Source organism: Euleptes europaea, chromosome 21, assembly GCF_029931775.1.
Source record: "Euleptes europaea isolate rEulEur1 chromosome 21, rEulEur1.hap1, whole genome shotgun sequence".
Classification (NCBI taxonomy): Eukaryota; Metazoa; Chordata; class Lepidosauria; order Squamata; family Sphaerodactylidae; genus Euleptes; species Euleptes europaea.
Window position 1 is genome coordinate 10,634,576 of NC_079332.1, and position 23,277 is coordinate 10,657,852.

General features: G+C 49.1%; 1 protein-coding gene across 1 annotated transcript; it reads left to right on the plus strand.

The window, feature by feature from the left end:
• The first annotated feature begins 6,788 nt into the window (after window positions 1–6,788).
• Window positions 6,789–18,592, plus strand: LOC130492619 (putative short-chain dehydrogenase/reductase family 42E member 2). The gene is made up of 11 exons (XM_056866378.1): window positions 6,789–7,046; window positions 7,509–7,604; window positions 8,222–8,282; window positions 10,020–10,138; window positions 10,225–10,300; window positions 11,075–11,157; window positions 12,978–13,115; window positions 14,639–14,704; window positions 15,294–15,357; window positions 17,695–17,768; window positions 18,386–18,592. The coding sequence occupies exons 1-11, from the start codon at window positions 6,789–6,791 to the stop codon at window positions 18,590–18,592; spliced, it is 1,242 nt and encodes a 413-aa protein (XP_056722356.1).
• The last annotated feature ends 4,685 nt before the right edge of the window (window positions 18,593–23,277 follow it).

The window sequence follows — 23,277 nt, forward strand, 5'->3', positions numbered from 1 at the left end:
AGTGGTTAAGTGCGGAGGTTCGGAGCGGCGGACTCTCATCTGGAGAACGGGGTTGGATTCCCCTCTTCTCCGCATGAGCGGCGGACTCTAATCTGGTGAACCGGGTTGGTTTCCCTGCTCCTCCCCACGAAGCCAGCTGGGTGACCTTGGGCTAGTCACACTCTCTCAGCCCCACCTACCTCTCAGGGTGTCTGTCGTGGGGAGGGGAAGGGAAAGGCGATTGTAAGCCGGTTTGATTCTTCCTTAAGTGGTAGAGAAGGTCGGCATATAGAAATCAACTCTTCTTCTTTGTCAGGGAGAGCGGCATAGAAGAATGAATACTAAATGAAAAATAAATGTGATTGCTGAGGAAGGTTCAAGTTTTGCCAGCGATGAAGTATTGCGGTTTTGAGTGGGGAACTATCTGGTTAGCCCTCTGGCAGAGGGGCCGTCTCTCTGTCCAAAGGTTAAGCAGGTATTCTAGGAATATTAGAGAAGATTTCTGCAGCCCCTTGGCTTTTCAGTAAAAGCCTGATGAGCAGAAGGCTTTGACTCCCCCCCCCTTTTTCTTAAATTATCACGTTTCCTAAAACTGCCAAACTTTATAGAGCCACAGTTCCACCCCATAGAATTTGTACAAAGTGGAAAACATCCAACCTTATACCAGTGTGCTTTTATTTATTAATGAAACGTTGGTAGATGTAGTTAATCTATAATTAAATAATAAATTTAATTATTAAATAATAAATTTAATAATAAATTTAATTATTTAGCAAGCTAGATCTGAGTGAAACACGCCTGTGTATTTGTGTGGTGTGAAAAGGTCCCCAGGAACCGGCAACCCCCTGGGACTGTGCAGGACTGGCCCAGGCATTAAGTCCCTTTTCCCATCTTGGAGATGTGCGGTGGCGGCGGGTTCCCCTGCCTCCTTCTCCCATCCATACTGAGAACGCATCTTTCGTCTGAAACTTTCCTTTTAAAAGGCTGAAAAAAAGCAGGGAGTCCCGCAAGTTGTGTCGTCATCTCACTCCTGTTAACACCAACGCCTTGTTTTGCAGCAGAATGGCTTTTGCACCACGGCCAGAGGGAATTGGCAGGTTGACTCTCCGCCGCTGGCACTGCAATGTTTGGGGACGGCCCCGGCGATCCGAGGAACTCCTGATAGAAAAAGCACAGCCCCGATAATTGGAGCCCGGCCCTTTTTGGCCTGTAGCCCAGAAAGGAATTGCAGGTAAAGATCTCTCTCTTTTATACACCGAAAATGAAGCCACTATATAAAGGTCATCTCAGGGATTCTCTCAAGACACCGCTCAGGGCCGGTCGCCTGGGATCAAACGGAGAAGGCAAGCAGGGAAGAGGAAAAACTCTCTCCGGTCACCTCGATCGACAGTCCTGGGACATCTAGAAAGCCAAAGAACAATGCAAAAGGTATTCTTTTGATTTCAGAAACAGACTTGCTTTGCGTCGCTGGGTGGGGGGCAACGGGTACGGCTGAGATGCTTGTCAAAAGTCGGCATATAAGTCGGCATTCTTCTTCTTCTACCTGCAATCCTCTCCCCCCCCCCCGAGTCCATTTTATTTATATAGCAAATTTTTATCCCACCTTTGGCCCCTCCATTCGGTTTTCTTCACAACGTCCCCGTGAGGTAGGCGAAGCTAAGAGAGTGCGACTGGCCCGTGCCCAACCTGCCTCACTGCAGAGGGCAGATTCTTTTTTTTTCTTTTTTTAATAATTTTTTTATTATTTTCCCAAAATTATTAATCACATAGTTCAACAATAACATAAACAGTAAAAAGTAAAAACAAATAGGTAACATTGTTAAAAATATTTATATATAATCAAGAATTATTGACTCCCCCTACACCTCCCTTCATCTTGTGATAAATTAGTAATCTCTTTTGCACAGAATTCTAATCCTGATACTATTGTTAATATTTATTGATCTCTTTGACATTTATATATATATATTTTTTTAAAAGGTTAATAGTTAGTAATATCATATAAAGGAAAGAAAAAAGGAAATAAGAATAAAAGGAAGAAGAGAAATAGTAAATCTCACTAATAATAAATGGATTAGTATAATAAAAAGCATTTGATTATGTCCATTAAAAATTAATTATTTTGTAAGTCCTCCATTTCTCCCTAACACTCATTTAATGCATATTTGTTTTTCTAGTAAACTGATATCATATATAGTTCTATTTCCATTATAACCAATCCTTTTAACCGGTTCCTTTTCGATCTTATCCAGAAGAGAAACTAGACTCTTTTAAATTAGTCACTGCAGAGGGCAGATTCAAACCCGGGATCCTAGTCCGCAATCTAAACATTTGACATTAAGGAGACAACAGAGTGTGTATAATTTGGGGGGGGGGGGGCGTCAAAGTCTCACTGAGATTTCCTGATGAGGGCAGCCCCCTGGGGCTACCGGTAGCATCCGCTGGAGTCCTGCGGCTCTGGTTCCTCCTGACTTGAGCTACCCGTGAGTAGACCCCTTAGGTGGGGTCTGCCTGAAGACCGATCAGTCGGTCAAAATATCTCCGACGATGTTGCAAGCATCTTAAAAATTTGCTGAGGAATGTGATTGCTTTGACTGGGGGGCCTGCCTCCTCTTTTTTCGTCTCCCTGTCCTGCAGCCCCTCGAGGACGTAATCTCAACCCCACCTTTTATTAAGAAGAAGAAGAAGGGTTTGGTTTTTATATGCCGACTTTCTCTACCACTTAAGGAAGAATCAAACTGGCTGACAACCACCTTCCCTTCCTCTCCCCACAACAACCCTGTGAGGTAGGTGGGGCTGAGAGAGCTGTGTCTAGCCCACGGTCACCCAGCTGGCTTCGAGTGTAGGAGTGGGGAAACAAATCCAATTCACCAGATTAGCCTCTGCCGCTCATGTGGAGGAGTGGGGAACCAAACCCGGTCCTCCAGATCAGACTCCACCGCTCCAAACCACCGCTCTTAACCACTACACCATGCTGGCTCTTAATTTACCTCTGACCCGGCCCTTCGTCCCAAGGAGCTCAGCAGGCAACGTTCACGGTTCTCGCTTGCCCATTTTGGTCGTCGCGACGTTCTCTGCGAGGTGGATTTGGCTGAGACCGTGCGACTGGCCCAAGGGGAGGTCGATGAGCTTCCACGGCAGACTGGAGACCTGAACTCGGGTCTCTCCATCTGGAGTCCAGAATTCTAACCCCTGTACCAAGTGGACTTTCTGTACTGAGAAAGCCAGTCTTATGGAACCATTTCCTTAAGTTCTGCTTTTTCCCTGTTAAAGCAGCCTTATTTATCAGCCTGAACAATGCTGGTTGAGCTGGGACGTCTATTGTCTCCCTCCGGTTTGGGCTGGTCAATATGTGACTTCTCCCTCTAGCTCCTCCGAACAAGTTTTTACCTAACCTGAGGCCAACTTCAAATCTGGATTCCACCTCCCGGCCTCTGGCGGTATTTTAATTTCTAAATAGAGCATACAAAAATCATGTTAAAATAATTCCGCGGAGTTCCTAAAATCTAGTTTGTCTATTTCAGGGCTATAAAGTTAATGGACACCATCAGGCTGGACCTTGATTCATCAGTCTTATCAATCAGATGGTGTTGATAAAGAAATTACCTATCTAGTAGGATATTTTTTTATACCTGCCCTTTTCCCAAGAAACTCAGATCATAATAGGCCAGTGTAGTGTAGTGGTTAAGAGCGGTGGTTTGGAGCGGTGGACTGGGTTCGATCCCCCACTCCTCCACATGAGCAGCTGATGCTAATCTGGTGAACCGGGTTGGTTTGCCCACTCCTCCACACGAAGCCTGCTGGGTGACCTTGGGCTAGTCACAGCTCTCATACAGCTCTCTGAGCCCCACCTACCTCGCAGGGTATCTGTTGTGGGGAGGGGAAGGGATTGTAAGCCGCTTTGATTCTTCCTTAAGTGGTGGAGAAAGTTGGCATATAAAAACCAACTCTTCTTCTTCTTCTAAGATGGGTGGGTTCTCCCTTTCCTGCCTGGCCTCACAACAACCCTGTGAGGTAGTTTGGGCTGACTAGCCCAAGATCACCCAACAAGCTTCCTGTGGAGACTTGAACCCAGGTATTCCAGATTCAGATCTGACACAGCGGCCACTACACCACACTGCCTGTCCAGTTACGGCAGACCAACCTGCCCATACCTAAAACAAACCCTCTTGCCACTATACCACTATCCTGTTGGTACTATTAAAAAGATGTTTTATTGTTTTATAAAGCTGTGGATCTAATGTTAAAGAGGCGGCACGCCTTACAGCTGAGTGACAAGGCAGAAACGTGCAGACGTTTGCCTGGCTGTCAAAAGCAGCGATGACTTTGACGTTCAAAAATCTCAACCGTAGGTGTGCGAACGGCAGATCGTAAAATAATCACCTTGTGCAAAGAAGGTTCCCCGAGGAGTTCCCAAGCCACTCGGGGTGAGCTTACAGAGTGCTAAGGTTAGCACAGTATCCACAAGGCCTCAGACAACTTCCTTTCTCGCCGCTGCATATGGGGTGACGGCTCACCTCCAGACTGCAGAGATCAGTTCCCCTGGAGAAAATGGATGCTTGGGAGCGTGCACTCTGTGGCATCGTCCCCCACTGAGGTCCCTGTCCTCCCCCAGGCTCCATCCCCAAATCTCCTGGAGTTCCCCAACCTGGATCTGGCCCCCCTCCCCACTCCCCATCTCCCGCCAGCAACCAGCGAGAACCTGGCACCCCTAAATCCGTAGCAAATTTTTGCATGCAACGTGAAGCATACCTATTCTCTCCAGGATCAGAGGAGCGTGCCTATTATCTTAGGTGCCGTGGAACACAGGCAAGATGGTGCTGCTGCAGTCGTCTTGCTTGTGGGCTTCCTAGAGGCACCTGGTTGGCAGCTGTGTGATCAGACTACTGGACTTGATGGCCCTTAGTCTGATCCAGCAGGGCTGTTCTTCCTTCCTTCTTTCCTTTCCTCCATCTCTGCTGCCTGCCTTCTCTCCACGATCAGAGGAGCATGCCTATGATATTGGGTGTTGTGGAACACAGGCAGGACGGTGCTGCTGCACTCATCTTGCTTGTGGGCTTCCTAGAGGCACCTGGTTGGCCCCTGTGTGAACAGACTGCTGGACTTGATGGCCCTGGGTCTGATCCAGCAGGGCTGTTCTTCCTTCCTTCTTTCCTTTCCTCCATCTCTCCTGCCTGCCTTCTCTCCACGATCAGAGGAGCATGCCTATGATATTGGGTGTTGTGGAACACAGGCAGGATGGTGCTGCTGCGGTCGTCTTGCTTGTGGGCTTCCTAGAGGCACCTGGTTGGCCACTGTGTGAACAGACTGCTGGACCTGATGGGCCTGGGTCTGACCCAGCAGGGCCGTTCTTATGTGCTGTTTCCAAGTTTTAACCAAGGCCGTAGCTGCCGAGCAAACAGGCAGGGCCCGTTATTAAGCAAGACCCGTTATTAAGCTCAGGGGGGCTTCTCTTCCCCGACGAAGGTGCATAGGAGGACACCCGCTTTCAACTACCGGGTCGGTCATTTCCCTTTTCTCCGGGGGACGTTTGGAATTTTCACCGGGAGAGAATTCTTAGCCCCTCCCGCGTCCGACTTCAACTCCCAGGATTCCTTGAGGAAGCCATGACAGTTGAACCGATACCGAACCAACCATGTGCCCTAAAGCCGTAGGGAGTCTTTGGGGAGCCCTTTGCCCCTCGGCTCTATTCCAGAGGCCCTCTTAAATCAGAATGCTGCCTTTTGCGGACACCTGTAACGAGGATATACAGATTTGGTAAATGGGTTTTCGGGGTCTCTTGAGGTTGGGGGTAGGGTTGGGAAACACCTGGAGGTTTTTGGTTTTAGCAGCTGATGCTAAACTGGTGAACCGGGTTGGTTTGCCCACTCCTCCACACGAAGCCTGCTGGGTGACCTTGGGCTAGTCACAGTTCTGTTAGAGCTCTCTCAGCCCCACCTCCCCCACAGGGTGTCTGTTGTGGGGACGGGGAGGGAAAATGATTGTAAGCCAGTTTGATTCTCCCTTAAGTGGTAGAGAAAGTCGGCACATCAAAAACCAACTCTTCTTCTTTTTCTCCTTCTTCTTCTTCTCCTCCTTCTTCTTCTCCTTCTCCTCCTCCTCCTCCTCCTCCTCCTCCATCATCATCATCATCATCATCATCATCATCATTATGAAATTTTTTTTCCTTTGGAATTGCTGACCTGTCTTTAAGGCAAAGATTTACTCGTTCAAAATGCTCAGTTTGAACATTTTTTTATTTACGACAGTCCGCCGCATTGTGTGTGCGTGTTAAGTGCCGTCAAGTCATTTCCGACTCATGGCGACCCTATGAATGAAAGTCCTCCAAAATGTCCTATCTTTGACAGCCTTGCTCAGATCTTGCACATTGAAGGCTGTGGCTTCCTTTATTGAGTCCATCCATCTCTTGTCGGGTCTTCCTCTTTTCCTGCTGCCCTCAACTTTTCCTAGCATGACGGTCTTTTCCAGTGTCTCTTGTCGTCCGCCGCATTAGAGAACGGTAATTCCTGAGCATTCCGTAGACGTACAAGATATTTTCAAGCTTTTATGTATAATTTATATGTGACTGGTTTTGTCCACAAATAATACGCTGTAACTGGTACAACTATTCACCCCTGAACAGTCTGTCGTAAAATCCAGGCGAGTTGACTGTTAGCAAAATTAACCGGCCGTCGTTTTCTGTGTCTCTTCCACAGGCTAAAAGGCAGACCGGCTTTGTGGCTGCGGATGGAGGTTTCCCGTAAGGCATGTTAGCGGGACGGCAGGGCAGCCTCGAATCTTGGGAAGAAAGCTGTGGACGAGTTCTCAAAATGGTGTCTCCGTCTGGGGACGTGATCCGAACCCGGTCCAACGGAGTGGTTCCCCACTGCAGCCAGGCCTCAGATAGTAGACTTCGCGGGCACGTCGGACTGCTTCAGAAGACAGTGGCGAAAGCATTGATAACTGGAGGAGGGGGCTACTTTGGCTACCACCTGGGCTGCGCCCTTGCCAGGGAAGAAATCAATGTTGTTTTGTTTGACAGGCAGAAACCAAAATGGGAAATTCCCAAAAGGGCAGTATTTTTCCAGGTAAAGCGCCGATTCACATGCGGAAGTGCACAAGTTGAGTCCATTTAAAAGGCTCAAATATTAGGGAGTTTTGAGGAAGTGGGCGGTGTAGGGTTGCCAGCCTCCAGGTACTGTGCAGGAATCTCTGGCAACAATCAACACTGACACAACTGGTGAAACATCAAAGTGTATTCAGTGCATATAAAAGTGATAGAAGGTCCAACAAAATATATACACAAGTATTTACAAGTAAATTCCAATAGTCCACAAAGGTACACAGATCCAGAAATAACTGTCTAGGCTGGTTGCATCAGCAAAATTGTGATAAGTAGATAAGTAGATAAGTACTTAGATACTTATTGTAGATAAGTAGTAGTCAGTATTCCTATACCACAACCCTATACCGCCCACTTCCTCAAAACTCCCTAATATAGCATTCTGTAGCAAGTTCAATGTGTATATCACAGACGGTTTCTGTTGCAGGGGGACGTGAGAGATTACGAGGCAGTGTTGCAGGCTTGCGAAGGCGTGGACTGCGCGTTCCACGTCGCCTCATACGGCATGTCAGGAACGGAGCAAGTAAGCCAATGTGCGGCTGGGCAAGTGACAATAAAGAAGCATGCAGGGCTCATCCAGCAAAAGCCGGCGTGGTGTAGTGGTTACGAGCAGCGGACTCTGATCTGGAGAACTGTGTTCGATCCTCCACTCCTCCACATGAGCGGCGGACTCGAATCTGGTGAACCGGGTTGGTTTCCCCACTCCTCCACACGAAGCCAGCTGGGTGACCTCGGGCTAGTCACAGCTCTCTCCGAACTCTCTCAGCCCCACCTTCCTCACAAGGTGCCTGTTGTGGGGGAAGGTGACTGTAAACCGGTTTGAGACTCCTTAAAGGCAGAGAAAACCGGGGTATAAAAACCGACCCTTCTTCTGTTGTGTGGGTAGGTTAGGCTGAGAGATTGTGGTAGGACCGAGGTCACCTCGCAGCCAGCTACCTCAGCTGAGAGGGGGTTTGATCCCGTCCAGCACAGGCCTTAGTCTGATGTAACCATGACGGAGCCCCGAGAGATACCCTCTTCCCCCTTTCCACTCCAATTCAGTTCTGACTCCGACCGGAGTCTTTGACTGTGCGACCCCTGAGTGGCAAATGCGAATTGCCGACAAACAATTATTCCAATGCGATCCCTTTTTCTTCCTAGCTACACAATAAAGAGCTGATCGAATCCATCAACGTGGGAGGGACGAAAGTCGTCATCGAGGGTATGTCGCTCGATTTTCTTGCGGGCCTTTACTTGCTAAAGTATCCTTTATTGGTGGAAGAATGGCCAAAGAGACCCCCGGAGTGTTGCAGGCAGAAATACGCTCAGGGGGGTACAATGCAGCTGTGCCCTGTTTGGAAGGTGAAACCCAGGAGTCCAAGTCGCATCCAGCATCCTTTGCAACGCTGCAGGGAATCCTGGAATTTGGGGACATGCTTCTTTGCTTGTAAAGATATCTGGTTGATGATCTCTTCCCAGAGAGGTCTCGTGGTAGGGGGCAATAGCTTCAGGGAATGGAACCAAAGCCCTCCTCTCTTTCAAGGACTCTGTAACAGAGCTAGGGCTAGGGGGGGATGAGGGACTTCAATGCCATAGAGTCCAATCACCAAAGCAGCCATGCTCTCCAGGCGAACTGATCTCTATCGGCTGGAGATCAGTTGTACTAGTAGGAAATCTCCAGCTAGTACCTGGAGGACGGCAACCCTAGAGTGGGGTGGGGGGTGGGGAAGGTGGTAGGGTTCGGTGCATATTGCCCTAATGTTAATGGACAAACGAAGTGATGCCTCTCTGACCTTTGACCTTCAGGTAGGGCTGCCAACCTCTAGACGGGGCTTGCAGAGCTCCCGGAACGACCACAGAGATAATTCCCCTGGAGAAAATGGCTACTTCTATGACATTATACCCAGCGGAGGTCCTGCCCCTCCCCAAACCCAACGCTCCCCAACACTCCGCCCACAAAGCTCCAGGACTTTCCCAACCTGGAGATGGCAACCCTACTTTCAGGGCAGTCGTTTTTCAGAGGCAAATGGGGACCCCGTGTAAGTTGGCCCTGGGCCCCGTGAACTTTTTGTTACCTAAGAAAGGATTGCTCTTTGGAAGGCAACTGTTCCGAAAGGAAAATATCATTGCGTTGCTTTGAATGGAAGGGAGAGGCAAAGCTCTTCCTCTGCTTAAAAACCTCCAGGGAAGGAGAGCTGACCACCTCCCGAGGAAGCCTGTTCCACTGAGGAACCGCTCTGACTGTTGGAAAGTTCTTCCGTCTAGATGGAGACTCTTTTGATTTAATTTCAACCCGTTAGTTCTGGTCCGACCCTCGGGGGCAACAGAAAACAACTCGGCACCCTCCTCTATATGTGTGTATGTGTGTTAAGTGCCGTCAAGTCGCTTCCGACTCATGGCGACCTTCTGGATGCACACCTTAATGTGATGAGGGGGTTTGTGTGTGTCAGGGAAGCTGAGAGCAATACCGTAAGGGGTCTAAGACTCTATCAAGGGATTAAACTCCTAGCAGAGTCACTCAAGACGCAATGGTCTCAGCTGAGACACCAGACGAAGATGCATCCACCCCTTTAAGGGATCGATGGCCACATCCGCAGAAGAGAACAGGCAGTTCCAATGGTGATGGGGGCAGAGGAATCCCTGAAGGTTAGGTACTGGGCAGCAGCAGTAGTGGAAGGTGACGCTGACTGAGGATCTTTCGTAGACAACGGCAGTGCCACTACAGCTAACCCTGGTTAGTACTGCGCAGAAGAAGGCACTGGGAAACCACTTCCGACCAACCTTTACCTTGAAAACCCTATGATGATCCTCTATATGACAGCCCTTCAAGTACTTGAAGATGGTTATCGTACCCCTCTCAGTCTTCTCTTCTTCAGGACATGAAACCACACACGTTTTCCGCCCCCGTAAGATTTCCTGATCATTCTACTATCGAGGTTCATTTGTCTTTCCCACGTAGCATGCCAGCAAAGGAATATTTCCAGGCTGATATATACCAGTTCGGTGAATGTCGTATTCGGAAGGGATCCCATTGAAGACGGCGATGAAGAAACGGTGCCATATTTTCCGCTGGAGAAGGTATTTCCCAACCTGTTGGCAGAAGGCCCTTTCTCTGGGTGCGTTAGCGTTAAACAATGACACTGACTGCGTTGTCTCTTTTTTAGCACACCGACCATTATTCGAGAACCAAAGCGATTGCCGATCAGATGATACTGGCTGCTGATGGGACCCCGCTTAAGGGTACGTCCAGAATTAGAACGATGATTATTTTTTTATATATCGCACGACAAACTGTCGTTTATGACATCTGGAAAATAGAAAAAAACCATTTTCCAGGGGAGGGCTCAGTCCTGAATTGCTTGCATTAAAATAATAGAGAGGAGAAAGCATCTGAGCCTCTGCAGAGTTCTTTTTCTCTGAGGGAGGGGCTCAGTTTGTAGTGCCTCTGCTTGGCATGCAGAAGGGTCTCCGGTTCAATCCCTGGCATCTCCAATTAAAGGGACTAGCAGGTACATGATGTGAAAGACCCCTGCCTGAGACCCTGTTGTGTGAAGAAATAATTCCTTTTATCTGTTTTGAATCTCTCACCCTCCAGCTTCAGCAGATGACCCCGGGTTCTAGTATAATGAGAGAGGGAGAAAAGCTTCTCCCTGTCCGCTCTCTCCAAACCATGCATAATTTTATAGACCTCTATCGTGTCTCCCCTTAACCACTTTCTTTCCAAGCTAAACAGCCCTAAGCGTTTTAACCACTCCTTGTAGAGCAGTTGCTCTAGTCCCCTGATCATTTTGGTCCGTGTGATGTCATGCTCATTCTGAATCCATCAGGAACACCATGGGTAGCAAGCATTCCCCATATGCACAGTGGCTGAACCCCCAGCGCGTGCAAACGCAACATCTGGAAAGGGCTTCTGTCTTGACCCTTCATCCATGCCATGCAGGGGAGCTGTTATCATCCAACCTTGCCCATTGTTGGGCTGGATCATCTCCGCTGTATTTTCTGTCCTCCTTTTAGGAGGAGGTCTACTTCACACGTGTGTCATCCGCCCACCCGGCATCTACGGGCCAGAGGAACCGAGACACCTTCCACGGGTAGCTGTACGTGTCGGTTCGTGAGTCCGCGGGTGCCCGACAGAGCGCCAGATCGGAACCCTGAGCGCCTTTTTACCGCTAATTCAAACTGTGCCTTAATGTGTGTGTGTGTGTGTGTGTGGAGTGCCATCAAGTCGCAGCCGACTTATGGCAACCCCTTTTGGGGTTTTCATGGCAAGAGACTAACAGAGGTGGTTTGCCAGTGCCTTCCTCTTAACAGCAACCCTGGTATTCCTTGGTGGTCTCCCGTCCAGATACTAACCAGGGCTGACCCTGCTTAGCTTCTGAGATCTGACAAGATCAGACTAGCCTGGGCCATCCAGGTCAGGGCTGTGCCTTAATAAACCAGACCATTTCCCCTTTATCCTAATTTTCTAGGTTTTTCCTGATTAGGGGAATTTTGTAAATATGCGCCCAGGAGTACTGCTGCGCTTGCAGAAAACCAACAAGTGCTTTTTAAAAATTAAAAACCCTCTGCCAGAGAGATGAAAATTGGCAAATGGCTGTGAGAACAAAAGCAGACGTCTCCGCAGACACGCGGCCTTTAATCCCTGGCTGGCGGGCCACCAAGAAAGGTGCTTAATTACCACCCACCCGCCGATTCTCCCTGGCAAATGGTATTTCAAAGCCTTCATCTTTTGCTGGCAGGATGGCAGAGAAACATTTTTTTAAAAAACTTATGTAAACAGATGGTGAACATTGAGATGAGATAGTGGTTTGCTCCAAGCGCTTGTGTAGGCAGGGCTGTGCAATATTCTTAAGTCGAACCGAACGCCTGTCTTGAGGCTGGTTCCCAGGGTAAGATTTAGAGGGATTCTGATACAGCTATCTGGCTGAAGGAATGCCCCATAGGGGTCAGCGCCTGGAAGGGAGATAAGAACATAAACATGAGAACAGAAGAGAGGCCATGCTGGATCAGACCAAGGCCCCCCAAGTCCAGCAGTCTGTTCACACAGTGGCCAACCAGGTGCCTCTAGGAAGCCCCCAAACAAGACGACTGCAGCAGCAGCATCCTGCCTGTCTTCCAAAGCACCTAGGCATGCTCCTCTGATCCTGGAGAGCCCCTGCCAGTGAGTAGACAATACCAACCTTGATCGACTGATGGTCTGATCCAGTATAAGGTGACTTCATGTTAAAAACATTGGAGGGGCTGTGGCTCAGTGGTAGAGCTCTGCTTGGCATGCAGAAGGTCCCAGGTTCAGTCCCTGGCATCTCCAGTTAAAGGGACTAGGCAGTTAGGTGATGTGAACGGCCCCTGCCTGAGACCCTGGAGAGCCGCTGCTGGTCTGAGTAGACAATACTGACTTCGATGGACCGGGGGTCTGATTCAGTAGAAGGCAGCTTCAAGTGCATGTGTTCAACTCCCTCCCTCCCCAGTGACCCCTACTCCATGCCCAGAAGATGGGGAGAAATACCCTCCAAGATCCCTGGCCAATCCCCCGGCATCTCCAGTTAAAGGGACTAGGTAAGTAGGTGATGTGAAAGACCTCAGCCTGAGACCTTGGAGAGCCGCTGCCGGTCTGAGTAGACAATATTGACTTTGATGGACCAAGGGTCTTACTCAGTAGAAGACAGCTTCATGTGTCCATAGCTTTACTCATGTTCTGAGGAGGGGCTGTGGCTCAGTGGTAGAGCCTCTTGGCATGCAGAAGGTCCCAGGTTCAAACCCTGGCATCTCCAGTTAAAAGGGTTAGGCAGGCAGGTGATGTGAAAGACCTCTGCCTAAGACCCTGGATAGTCGCTGCTGGTCTGAGTAGACAGTACTGACTTTGATGGACCGAGGGTCTGGTTCAGAAGAAGGCAGCTTCATGTGTTCATCTCCGCAGAAGAACATCCAAAGACGTCTCTTCAGCTTTGAGTTTTGGAGCCCCGACAGCCTGATGAACTGGGTCCACATTCACAACCTCGTGGAAGGTCATCTCTTGGCCTCCGCGGCTCTGACTGCCGAGAGAGGCTACATTGCTGTAAGTAGAGCCGCTCGGTTTGGAAAAGAGTGGCCGGAGTACTCACAAGGACCGCTTGTTCCCATAGGTCCGGGGTCCCCTACATGGTGGCATATGGGTGCCAGGGCACCCACGATCACCTTTCTTAGTGCCTACTGAGTCTTTGTAGTTGATTGACTGCTTGATGGTATGCCAATAAAGGTATTGAAATTTGAGTGTTGGTAGAAAGTGGGCGGGGTTGGGTGGGGCTTTTCGCCTGCGAGGGCTTCCAATTGGCCATTGGCCATCTGATCGGCAGCGCAAGGATCTTTACTGGGTTACTGTGTGGGTTTGTTTTAAAAGGCATCCCTCCCCTTCCTTTTATTTCAAGCCCATCTGACCAAAGATCTCGAGCGCAACATACACAGGACAAAAAACCAAATGTACAACATCATAGTTAAAATATTAAAAAGATACATAAGATAAAAACAAAATTTGCAACATCGCAGAGTGATAAATTGTTATAAATGATAGGGCTTTGAAAACCTTGGGATTTATAAATTATTTAAAAAGTTCAAATATAAGAATAAATAAATATCTTCATAGGGAGCGACATAGACAGTACGTAGGTAATATTTCTGTTTAGCACATGGTTAAACTTTATTAAAAGGTATCCTTAAACAGAGCTTCTGCCTGAAATTTTGAAGAGATACAGTGAACGTTATGCGTAAGCACAACCAACGGGTTGAAATTAAATCAAAAGGAAGAATTTTCTAACAGAGCGGTTCCTCAGTGGAACAGGCTTCCCCGGGAGGTGGTGAGCTCTCCTTCCCCGGAGGTTTTGAAGCAGAGGCTAGATGGCCATCTGTCAGCAATGCTGATTCTGTGACCTTAGGCAGATGATAAGAGGGAGGGCACCTTGGCCATCTTCTGGGCATGAAGTTTGGGTCACTGGGGGTGTGGGAGGGAGGTAGTTGTGAATTTCCTGCATTGTGCAGGGGCTGGACTAGATGACCCTGGTGGTCCCTTCCAACTCTATGATTCTACAAGCCTATTCCCTGACTTTTTGTGGTTGGCTCCATGTTTTGTATTTCTGTGCACAACTCGGGGTGGGGTGGGGGAGATGGGAAGTGACATTGTTCATAACCTTATTTATTGGCATAATAGCTAAAACATCAAATACAAAAATGAGACATTCAGTGCAAAATTTCAGAGCAATTTTAAAATGGCCATTCTTTGGCCAGACATATACAAATAGTAACTACAAACAGCATTAATAATCCTTATAGAGACCAGGCAGTCCATTATATAACCTGAATCCTTCATTCATTCACTACACTCACTCTTGCTCCAAGGTAATACTAAGAAATTTAGCAACCGCTTCAGAAAGCTGAGGGTTATGATCCTGTAATAGTCGATGGGCTAGCCATCTACTTTCACGGTCCTCGCTATTTTTTATCCATGGGGTAATAAACGTCTCTCATTTGGCCCTATGTTTCTCACATAGAGTTACATCATTGTAGATCCTGTATGTCGTTAATTTCTGTCTTCTTTCTTTCTCGCAGAGCGGTCAGGCGTATTATATAAATGACGGAGAAAACATCAATTTTTCCGAATGGATAACGCCGCTGGTATGAAGAACTTTTTTTTTTAAGTTAGTTTTAACTTGAGAAAACTGAGGGGACGTAATTTCCGTGTGTGTGTGAGAGAGAGAGAGAGAGAAGAGAGAGATGCTGCTACGGCAGTGTGGGATAGTGGTTAGAACAGGGCTCTCCAACATTGTGGAGCTTTGGGCTGCTTCTAGGATTTTGAGAAAGGGTTGTGTGGGTGCCACCACTGTGCAGCCCACGCACATCAGTACCACATCACCACATACTGACCTATCAGCAGCCTTGTTTTGAAGAACTTACCCCCCGCCCCCACTGGCCACTGGCGGCTTCGATCAAGCACCACCCCCGTGGCTGGTCTCGAGGCGAAAGGGGATCTCCAAGTCTGTCCAGAATCCCGTTCCAAGCACAGTTTGAGCTTCACAACAACCCTGCGAGGTAGGCCAGGCGATGAAAGTTATTTGCCCGACGCTGCCGGGTGAACTTCACTTCTCAGCAGGGCTTTTGACTCTGTCGCCCTACTCCTGTTCGGATGGCTTCGCACCACGTCGGCCGACAGCATGCAGTTCGGTTTGCTTTATTCTCATGCTCGCTTCTTTTCTGCTCCCTACAGTTTGAGAAACTGGGCTACAAGAAGCCGCGGGTACATGTTCCCGCTTTACTCGTTCATGCCGCAGGTAAAACGAGCATTCGCTGTGTTTGGGCATTCGCCTTTTGGGGAGACTTCGCTCAATCCAGTTGGCGCAGCCGGAGTGGCTACCATTTGGTGATCGTGCTGTTCTCTGGAGCCAAAGGGATGAAAGATATTATGGGATTTTGACTCAACCCCTCTGATCTGTTATGAAAATGCTCTGTGGCATGGTGTAGTGGTTAAGAGCGGTGGTTTGGAGCGGTGGACTCTGCTCTGGAGAACCGGGTTTGATTCCCCACTCCTCCACATGAGCGGCGGAGGCTGATCTGATGAACCAGGTTAGTTTCCCCACTCCTACGTAGACATGAAACCAGCTGGGTGACCTTGGGCTAGTCACAGCTCTCTCAGCCCCACCTACCTCACAGGGTGTCTGTTGGGAGGGGAAGGGAAGGCGATTGCAAGCCGGTTTGAGTCTTCCTTAAGTGGGAGAGAAAGTCGGCATATAAAAACCAACTCTTCTTCTTCTTTGTCGGTCCCAGGTACGAGGGCTCTGAGCTCTTGCAAGAATCAACCTGCAGGGCCCCAGATTTGGAAGATTTGGTGGGACAAGCTGTAACTATCGGCTTAGGCTAGTGCCAGTTTTAGTTCTTCTTCTGCAGGTCTCAAATTCAGAGCAGTTTTTTCTGTATTTCTGGATTACCCAATCCCTGCAAAGGGTGGGGCATTGTCTGATCCCTATCATGCTAAGTAGGGTTGCCAACCTCCAGGTGGTGGCTGGAGATCTCCAGGGATTACAGCTGATCTCTAGGCGACCGAGATCAGTTCACCCGCAGAAAACGGCTGCTCTGGAAGGGGGGCTCTAAGGCATTAGCCCCCACTGAAGTCCCTCTCCTCTCCAAAACCCGTCATCCTCAGGCCCCACCCCACCCCAAATCTCCAAGTAATGCTAAGAGTTGGGAGCTTCATTGGTGGGTTCCCGCCCCTGAAAAGGTGTCCCAAACAGCCAAAGAACCTGAACAATCAATGGCAGCTGCAGATATATAGAATCATAGAGTTGGAAGGGAGCACAAGGGTCATCTAGTCCAGCCCCCTGCACAATGCAGGAAGTTCACAGCTACCTCCCCCCCACACCCCCAGTGACCCCTATTCCATGCCCAGAAGATGGCCAAGATGCCCTCCCTCTCATGATCTGCCTAAGGTCATAGAATCAGCATTGCTGACAGATGGCCATCTAGCCTCTGCTTAAAAACCTCCAGGGCTTTGGGGCCATTTACATAGACAATTCCTGGAAGGTCAAACCCCAGTGTGCGTTGGGAGTTCTCTATTTCGGAGTGCCCTGCAGTTTTAAAAAGTGAATTCTCAAGAGCGTGGGGGGAGACTGATCCAGATTGGGACTGATTAAAGCCGGGGAGAAATGCTTATGGGCAGAAAATTGGCACCTGCAGTCATGTGGAGGCAGGCGATGGCAAACCACCTCCCAACGTCTCTTGCCTTGAAAACCCTATGGGGTTGCCATGAGTCAGCTGTGACTTGATGGCACACACATACACACAGAGTCAGATAAAATCCTATGCCCCTATTCAGCCCTGGGGTATGGGGGTTTGTCCTGAATTGGTGAATGAACTCAAGTTCAGCAGTCTCCCGTTGTAATCTCCCCTCGAAGCATTGCCACTCTTAGGTCAGCAGTGGAACGTCCTAGAAGATTAAAATGTTCTCCCTCCAGTTGTTGAATGCCCGAGTGGGAAGCTGGAGAGTTTCGTTGGTGCGGAAAACCTGTGGCTGACAGGTGCCTAGGCTTGGCGGAGTCCCTCAGCTGACGCGATGACATCCTCTCCTGTGAGATCAGCCCAGGGCTGAAGTTTAACAGGAGCCAGGGTGTCACCCGGTTCAGCGCTTTCATCATTAATGTGACCGCTGGCAAAGGAGGCAAGGCAGGGCAAGCCCAAAGGAGAAATATTCCCATGGATCCCAGCTCATTTTTTAAAAAGCCAACTACCTCCCTCACAAAAAAAACTGACATCACTCAATTTTATAAATTGATGGGGAGGCATGCAGAAGGTCCCAGGTTCAATCCCCGGCATCTCCAGTTAGGCGAGTAGGTGATGTGAAAGACCTCAGCCTGAGACCCTGGAGAGCCGCTGCCGGTCTGAGTAGACAATACTGACTTTGATGGACCGAGGGTCTGATTCAGTAGAAGGCAGCTGCGTGTGTTCATGATGAGAACCGGCTAGCATGGGCTATACAGACTATCCAGGCCAGGATCTTGGAAACTTATATACCCCCAAATCTTGTTCATCTCTAAGGTCATGCTGGACTCAAATCTAACTTTAAACGAAGTGAACCCAAACAAATAAAACTTAACTGTAGAAATTGCCTTTTACAGCTGCCTTGCTGGAATATCTGCACCTGCTTCTTAAACCAGTTTTCAACTTTACACCTGTTGTGACCAGAAGCGAGGTAAATATGTATATATATTCTTGCTCTGATGAATAGCAACAGGCTTTCTGTCCAGGGGAAATAATCAGAGGTGAGGCATATGCCCTGCTAGAATGATTCATAGACAGAATGAAGCCTGGTGTTGCTTAAACAGCAGGCGGGGTGCTCACCTGCGTGAATGCACCTCGTGTGCACACTCCATGCATGTGGAAAACAAGGATGTCAGGGAGAAGGGTCCAAGCCTAGCCTTTCCCTCACATGCTAATTTTCTTCATGCGGGGAGTTAGATTTTGCTGTGATGTTTCTGCAGTGTCTATATGTATTTATTTTCTTTATCAGCTTGGCTTCTCTTATCAGCCTGGTTGGCACAATTTTTTTTTTACTTGATTTTATTGTATCGGTGATGTTTTGGCTGTCGGCCCCTTTGCACAGATCTGGAGAGGGCGGCATCCATATTTTATCAATCAATCAATCAATCAATCAATCAATAAAAGCAGATCATTATTCATTGCTATTAAAGACTTGCGGGGCCAGCTGGCCAATTACCCTCATTTGTGGCGCAGCGATTGCCGTTCCAGGTCTGCTTTCTCTTGTTGCGACTGTCATCCCTTCACGTCCCTGTCCTCCTCTTCCCACAGATAAGAAACCTGACGGTCACTCACACGTTTCGAATAGACAAGGCCCGGAAACAACTGGGTTACTACCCCAAAAAGTTCACGCTGGCCGATACCGTGGATCATTACCTGAAAACGAGACCCCCGTGCCGGGATCAGGCGTCCTCCCTCGTGCTGCTGCTTACATTCGGCATATTTTTATCTGTGGTCTTTCTGTCTTTCCACTTTTAGGAACGTTTTGTATTATTATTATTTAGATAGAATGAATGGACTGGTATGTAATGAATCGCAGGAGAGACACTCAGGGGGGCTGGATTCTTCCTCTGTGAGTTATTTGACTGTGATGAACGCGTATCGCTTTCGACGAGTGGTTCGGATGTCGCTTTTGGGGACGTATGACGAACCGCCAATTTTTGTCAAGAACGTTTGTAATGTCGTAATGTTGAAGCCGAGCCGGGGGTGGGGTGGGGTCACTCTCTCGGCAGTGAAGGCCATTTGAGGGTCTCGTGGTTGGCTGGAGGGCCATCGCCGCTGCGGACTCGCGGACTTCAACGGTCCATCGTCGGACGCTCTCGCATGCCTGTGCAAACTTTGCAGACGGCGAGCTACTGTGGGGTCAAGGCCGTCTTCCGTAGCTGCTTTTTGAAAAACTGTGATCCTTAAATGTGAAACAGTGGGTCGGTCCCTGGAACGAAACTCCCACTGTGGATTTTAAAGGATTGCCGCAATGCGGCGGGCTCCTGATGTCATTTCTGCGGTCTCGAAGATGAGAAATAAAGTTTTCCCAAGCCAAAGAGGGAAATGCTGGTTTTGTTGTTCTGTGGTGGGACAGTTTCAATCAAAGCAGTTTTTTTTAATTTTTTTACAAATTTGTAAATGTTCAGTATTTGAATTTTGCCGGGCTGGATGTTGAGTACTGAACATGACAGGGGCAAGAGGAGGACGTTCCAGGATATGGTAGAGGACCGTCTTTTTAACAGGACCAACCACAATGTCGCGAAACAGCGGTTTAAACTCTCGTTCCTCATTTTTGGACTTCCTGAAACGACACCTCTGGGCACGCGCAGAGCGCCTTTGACCCCTGACAGTGTTCTTTCACTCGGTCTGGACTGGTTTCCCCAGATTGTGTCCGCGGGGTCATGCGTACCCTGCGGCGGGGAATTGGGGACTTCCTCTACCGGGCCCTGGAAAAGCAGTGTTGCCTCGCACTCCGTTTTTGTAGTTAACACCCTGCCAGATGAAGAGGCTGCAGTCAGAGGTTCGAGAGCGTCCGCCAGGACGGTTGCCAACCTCCTGGCGGGGCTTGCAGATCTCCCAGGATCACAGCTGATCCCCAGACTGGTGAGATCAGTCCTCCTGGAGAAAATGGCCACTTTGGCAATTGGACTCTATGGCATTGAAGTCCCTCCTCTCCCAAAACCCTGCCCTCCTCAGGTTCCATACACCTCCTCCCACAAATCTCCAGGTATTTCACAACCCAGAACTGGCAACCCTATACTGCATCCAATGTAGAGCTGTCTTTTTTTTTTCATTGCCACTAACCTGTCATCTAATTCCCTTCCCTATTTTATCCTCACAACCACCCTGTGAGGTAGGTGAGGCAGAGAGAGAAAGGATGGTTGGCCCAAAGCCACCCAGTAATAGGTGTGACACTTCTCCTATCCTCCCACTTTATAAGAACACATAAGAAAAGCCATGCTGGATCAGACCAAGGCCCATCCCAACGACCCTGTGAGGTAGGCCAGGCGGAGAATGCGACTGGCCCAACAGGTTTATCAGCCAGTGTGTGGGAAAGGCGCATCTTATATCAATTTATAATCTTTCCCTGATTTTAAGTGTCAGTCTCCAATCTTTGATTCTCTAAGCTTTGTGGAAAACGCAACACAGCAGTATAAAATGAATAGGGTTGCCAGCTCCGGGTTGGGAAATACCTGGAGATTTGGGGGGGCGGAGCCTGAGGAGGGCGGGATTTGGGGAGGGGAGGGGCTTCAATGCCATAGAGCCCAATGGCCAAAGCGGCCATTTTCTCCAGGTGAACTGATCTCTTATCGGCTGGACATCAGCTGTACTAACAGGAGATCTCCAGCTCGTACCTGGAGGTTGGCAACCCTAGAGGGGAGGGGCTTCAATGCCATAGAGTCCAATGGCCAAAGCGGCCCTTTTCTCCAGGGGAACTGATCTCCATCAGCTGGAGATCAGTTGTAATAGCAGGAGAGCTCCAGCTGATACCTGGAGGTTGGCAACCCTAGAGGGGAGGGGCTTCAATGCCATAGAGTCTAATGGCCAAAGCGGCCATTTTCCCCAGGTGAACTGATCTCTTATCGGCTGGAGATCAGTTGTAATAGCAGGAGAGCTCCAGCTGGTACCTGGAGGTTGGCAACCCTAGAGGGGAGGGGCTTCAATGCCATAGAGTCCAATGGCCAAAGTGGGCCATTTTCTCCAGGTGAACTGATCTCTATTGGCTGGAGATCAGCTGTACTAGCAGGAGATCTCCAGCTGGTACCTGGAGGTTGGCAACCCTAGAGGGGAGGGGCTTCAATGCCATAGAGTCCAATGGCTAAAGCGGCCCTTTTCTTCAGGGGAGCTGATCTCTATCGGCTGGAGATCAGTTGTAATAGCAGGAGAGCTCCAGCTGGTACCTGGAGGCTGGCAACCCTAGAGGGGAGGGGCTTCAATGCCATAGAGTCCAATGGCCAAAGTGGGCCATTTTCTCCAGGTGAACTGATCTCTATCGGCTGGAGATCAGCTGTACTAGCAGGAGATCTCCAGCTGGTACCTGGAGGTTGGCAACCCTAGAGGGGAGGGGCTTCAATGCCATAGAGCCCAATGGCCAAAGCGGCCCTTTTCTCCAGGGGAGCTGATCTCCATCAGTTGTAATAGCAGGAGATCTCCAGGTACTACCTGGAGGTTGGGAAAACCCTAAAAAAAAATTAAATTAAATGAATAGGAACATCTTTATTTGGAACGATGTTTAAAAAGTATTTTGCAAGCTGCGGGGGGCGAGGGGGGAGGTCCAAACGGCGTCCCACCAACCCCCCCCACCCTTCTTGGACCTCCTTGCGGAGTTGCAACTATTTGCAAGGCTGGATATAATCAGTGAAATCCGACAGAAGCTTTGCAGGGATCGTCTCTCTATAAGCTGTTTCTGCCTCCCGGGCAATGGACAGGCGGAAGATCTGAGCCTGAAAGACCTGGGAAGGAGGGTGGGATATGCATTGCTGGGGAGGGTCTGGCCGGTCAGCTCTGCGAGGAGGAGAAGCCCACCGTCTCCTGCAATCGGAATAGAAGGGGCCAGGGTTGGGCCAGTTTTTAAAAAAAACATCTTTTGCAATCCCACCCAGGGTAATAACGTGTATTAGAATACATTTCCCATAGCATATAATGATTTCAGGCATTTCAGGTCTATATATATATAAGTATCGACCATTGATTTTGGTTAGCTAAAGGGTTTTTTGCCCCCTTTTTCCATTTGGGGTTGAGGACCGGAAGCTGAGGGTGTTGCCAACCTCCAGGTATTCGCAGGAGATCTCCTGCTGTTTCGACTGAGATCAGTTCTGGAGAAAAGGGCCACTTTGGCCATTGGACTCTATGGCGTTGAAGCCCCTCCCAAAACCCCGCCCTCCTCAGGCTCCTCCCCAAAAACCTCCCGCCGGTGGCGAAGAGGGACCTGGCCACCCTAGACTGAGTTTAACGCCAGGGTTGCCAGCTCTGGGTTGGGAAATACCTGGAGATGTTTGGGATGGAGGGCGGGCTTTGGGGAATGGGTCTTCAATGGGGTATAATTAGGGGTGCCAACCTCCAGGTACTAGCTGGAGATCTCCTGCTATTACAACTGACCTCCAGCCGATAGAGATCCGTTCCCCTGGGGGAAATGGCCACTTTGACCATTGGACTCTATGGCATTGAAGTCCCTCCCCAAACCCCACCCTTTAGTAGATTTATAGCCCGCCCTCCCCAGCGAGCACCTTAATGCATCTTAATAGGAGGCAGCAGCCTACCGTTCAAAAATACTTTCATGTTTGAGATACGCTGCTGAATATTTTTAAAAGCCCCCCCCCCAAAAAAAAACACTGTGTGTGTTAAGTGCCGTCAAGTCGCTTCCGACTCATGGCGACCCTATGAATGAAAGTCCTCCAAAATGTCCTGTCTTTGACGGCCTTGCTCAGATCTTGCAAACTGAGGTCCGTGGCTTCTTTTACAGCAGTGGTTCCCAGCCTTTTTTTGACCAGGGACCACTAGGACCTTTTTGTTCGGGGCGGGGACCCCAAGGTTCAAAACAAAAATTCCAAGAATTTGAAAATAAACTTTAATCATAACTGTTAGTTAAACATTAAACTTAGAATAATATTTGAATATATTTTTTTTCATAATAGAAAACTTTTCATTGAAAATATTAACTTATTAGGGGTTTGTAACTTTGTTTCGCGGACTTTAATTTAGTTCTCGCGGACCCCCGGTTGGGAACCAGTGTTCTGCAGAGTCCATCCGTCTCTTGCGGGGGCCTTCCTCTTTCCCTGCTGCCCCTCAGCTTTTCCCAGCAGAGAGAGGTAATTGCAAATATTAGAACGGAAGCAATGATGATAATCATCCACAAGCGGGACCTTTCGTTTTGCATGTAACCTTAAACTCCGCAGGACGTTTGGTGGGTTGTCGCGCGGGCAGAATTCCACTTAACCGTCGCATTAAACTGCCAGTGGATCTTTGGCCTTTTAAACGGTTAACGTTCCAAAGAGATGCAAGAACCGGGACCCGGCCCGCATCGTGGGGCTGGCTTGCGCATCCCCCCCAACTTTGCCCTCGGGCTCCACCTTTTGGGGTGCGGACCTGGTTGCTGAGCCCGATCCCCCCTCCCCGAAACCAGACCCGCGCCGGAGATTCATAGCCCCCTCTGGTTCAGAGAGTGCTCGGAGTGGTGT

What these genes read in the sequence shown, in the direction of transcription:
- LOC130492619 (XM_056866378.1), top strand. Translation starts at nt 6,789, where the DNA reads ATGGTGTCTCCGTCTGGGGACGTGATCCGAACCCGGTCCAACGGAGTG. An exon ending in GCATGTCAGGAACGGAGCAA is followed by an intron (nt 7,605 to 8,221) that starts GTAAGCCAATGT and finishes TTTTCTTCCTAG; the next exon opens with CTACACAATAAAGAGCTGAT. An exon ending in TTTACTCGTTCATGCCGCAG is followed by an intron (nt 15,358 to 17,694) that starts GTAAAACGAGCA and finishes TGCCTTTTACAG; the next exon opens with CTGCCTTGCTGGAATATCTG.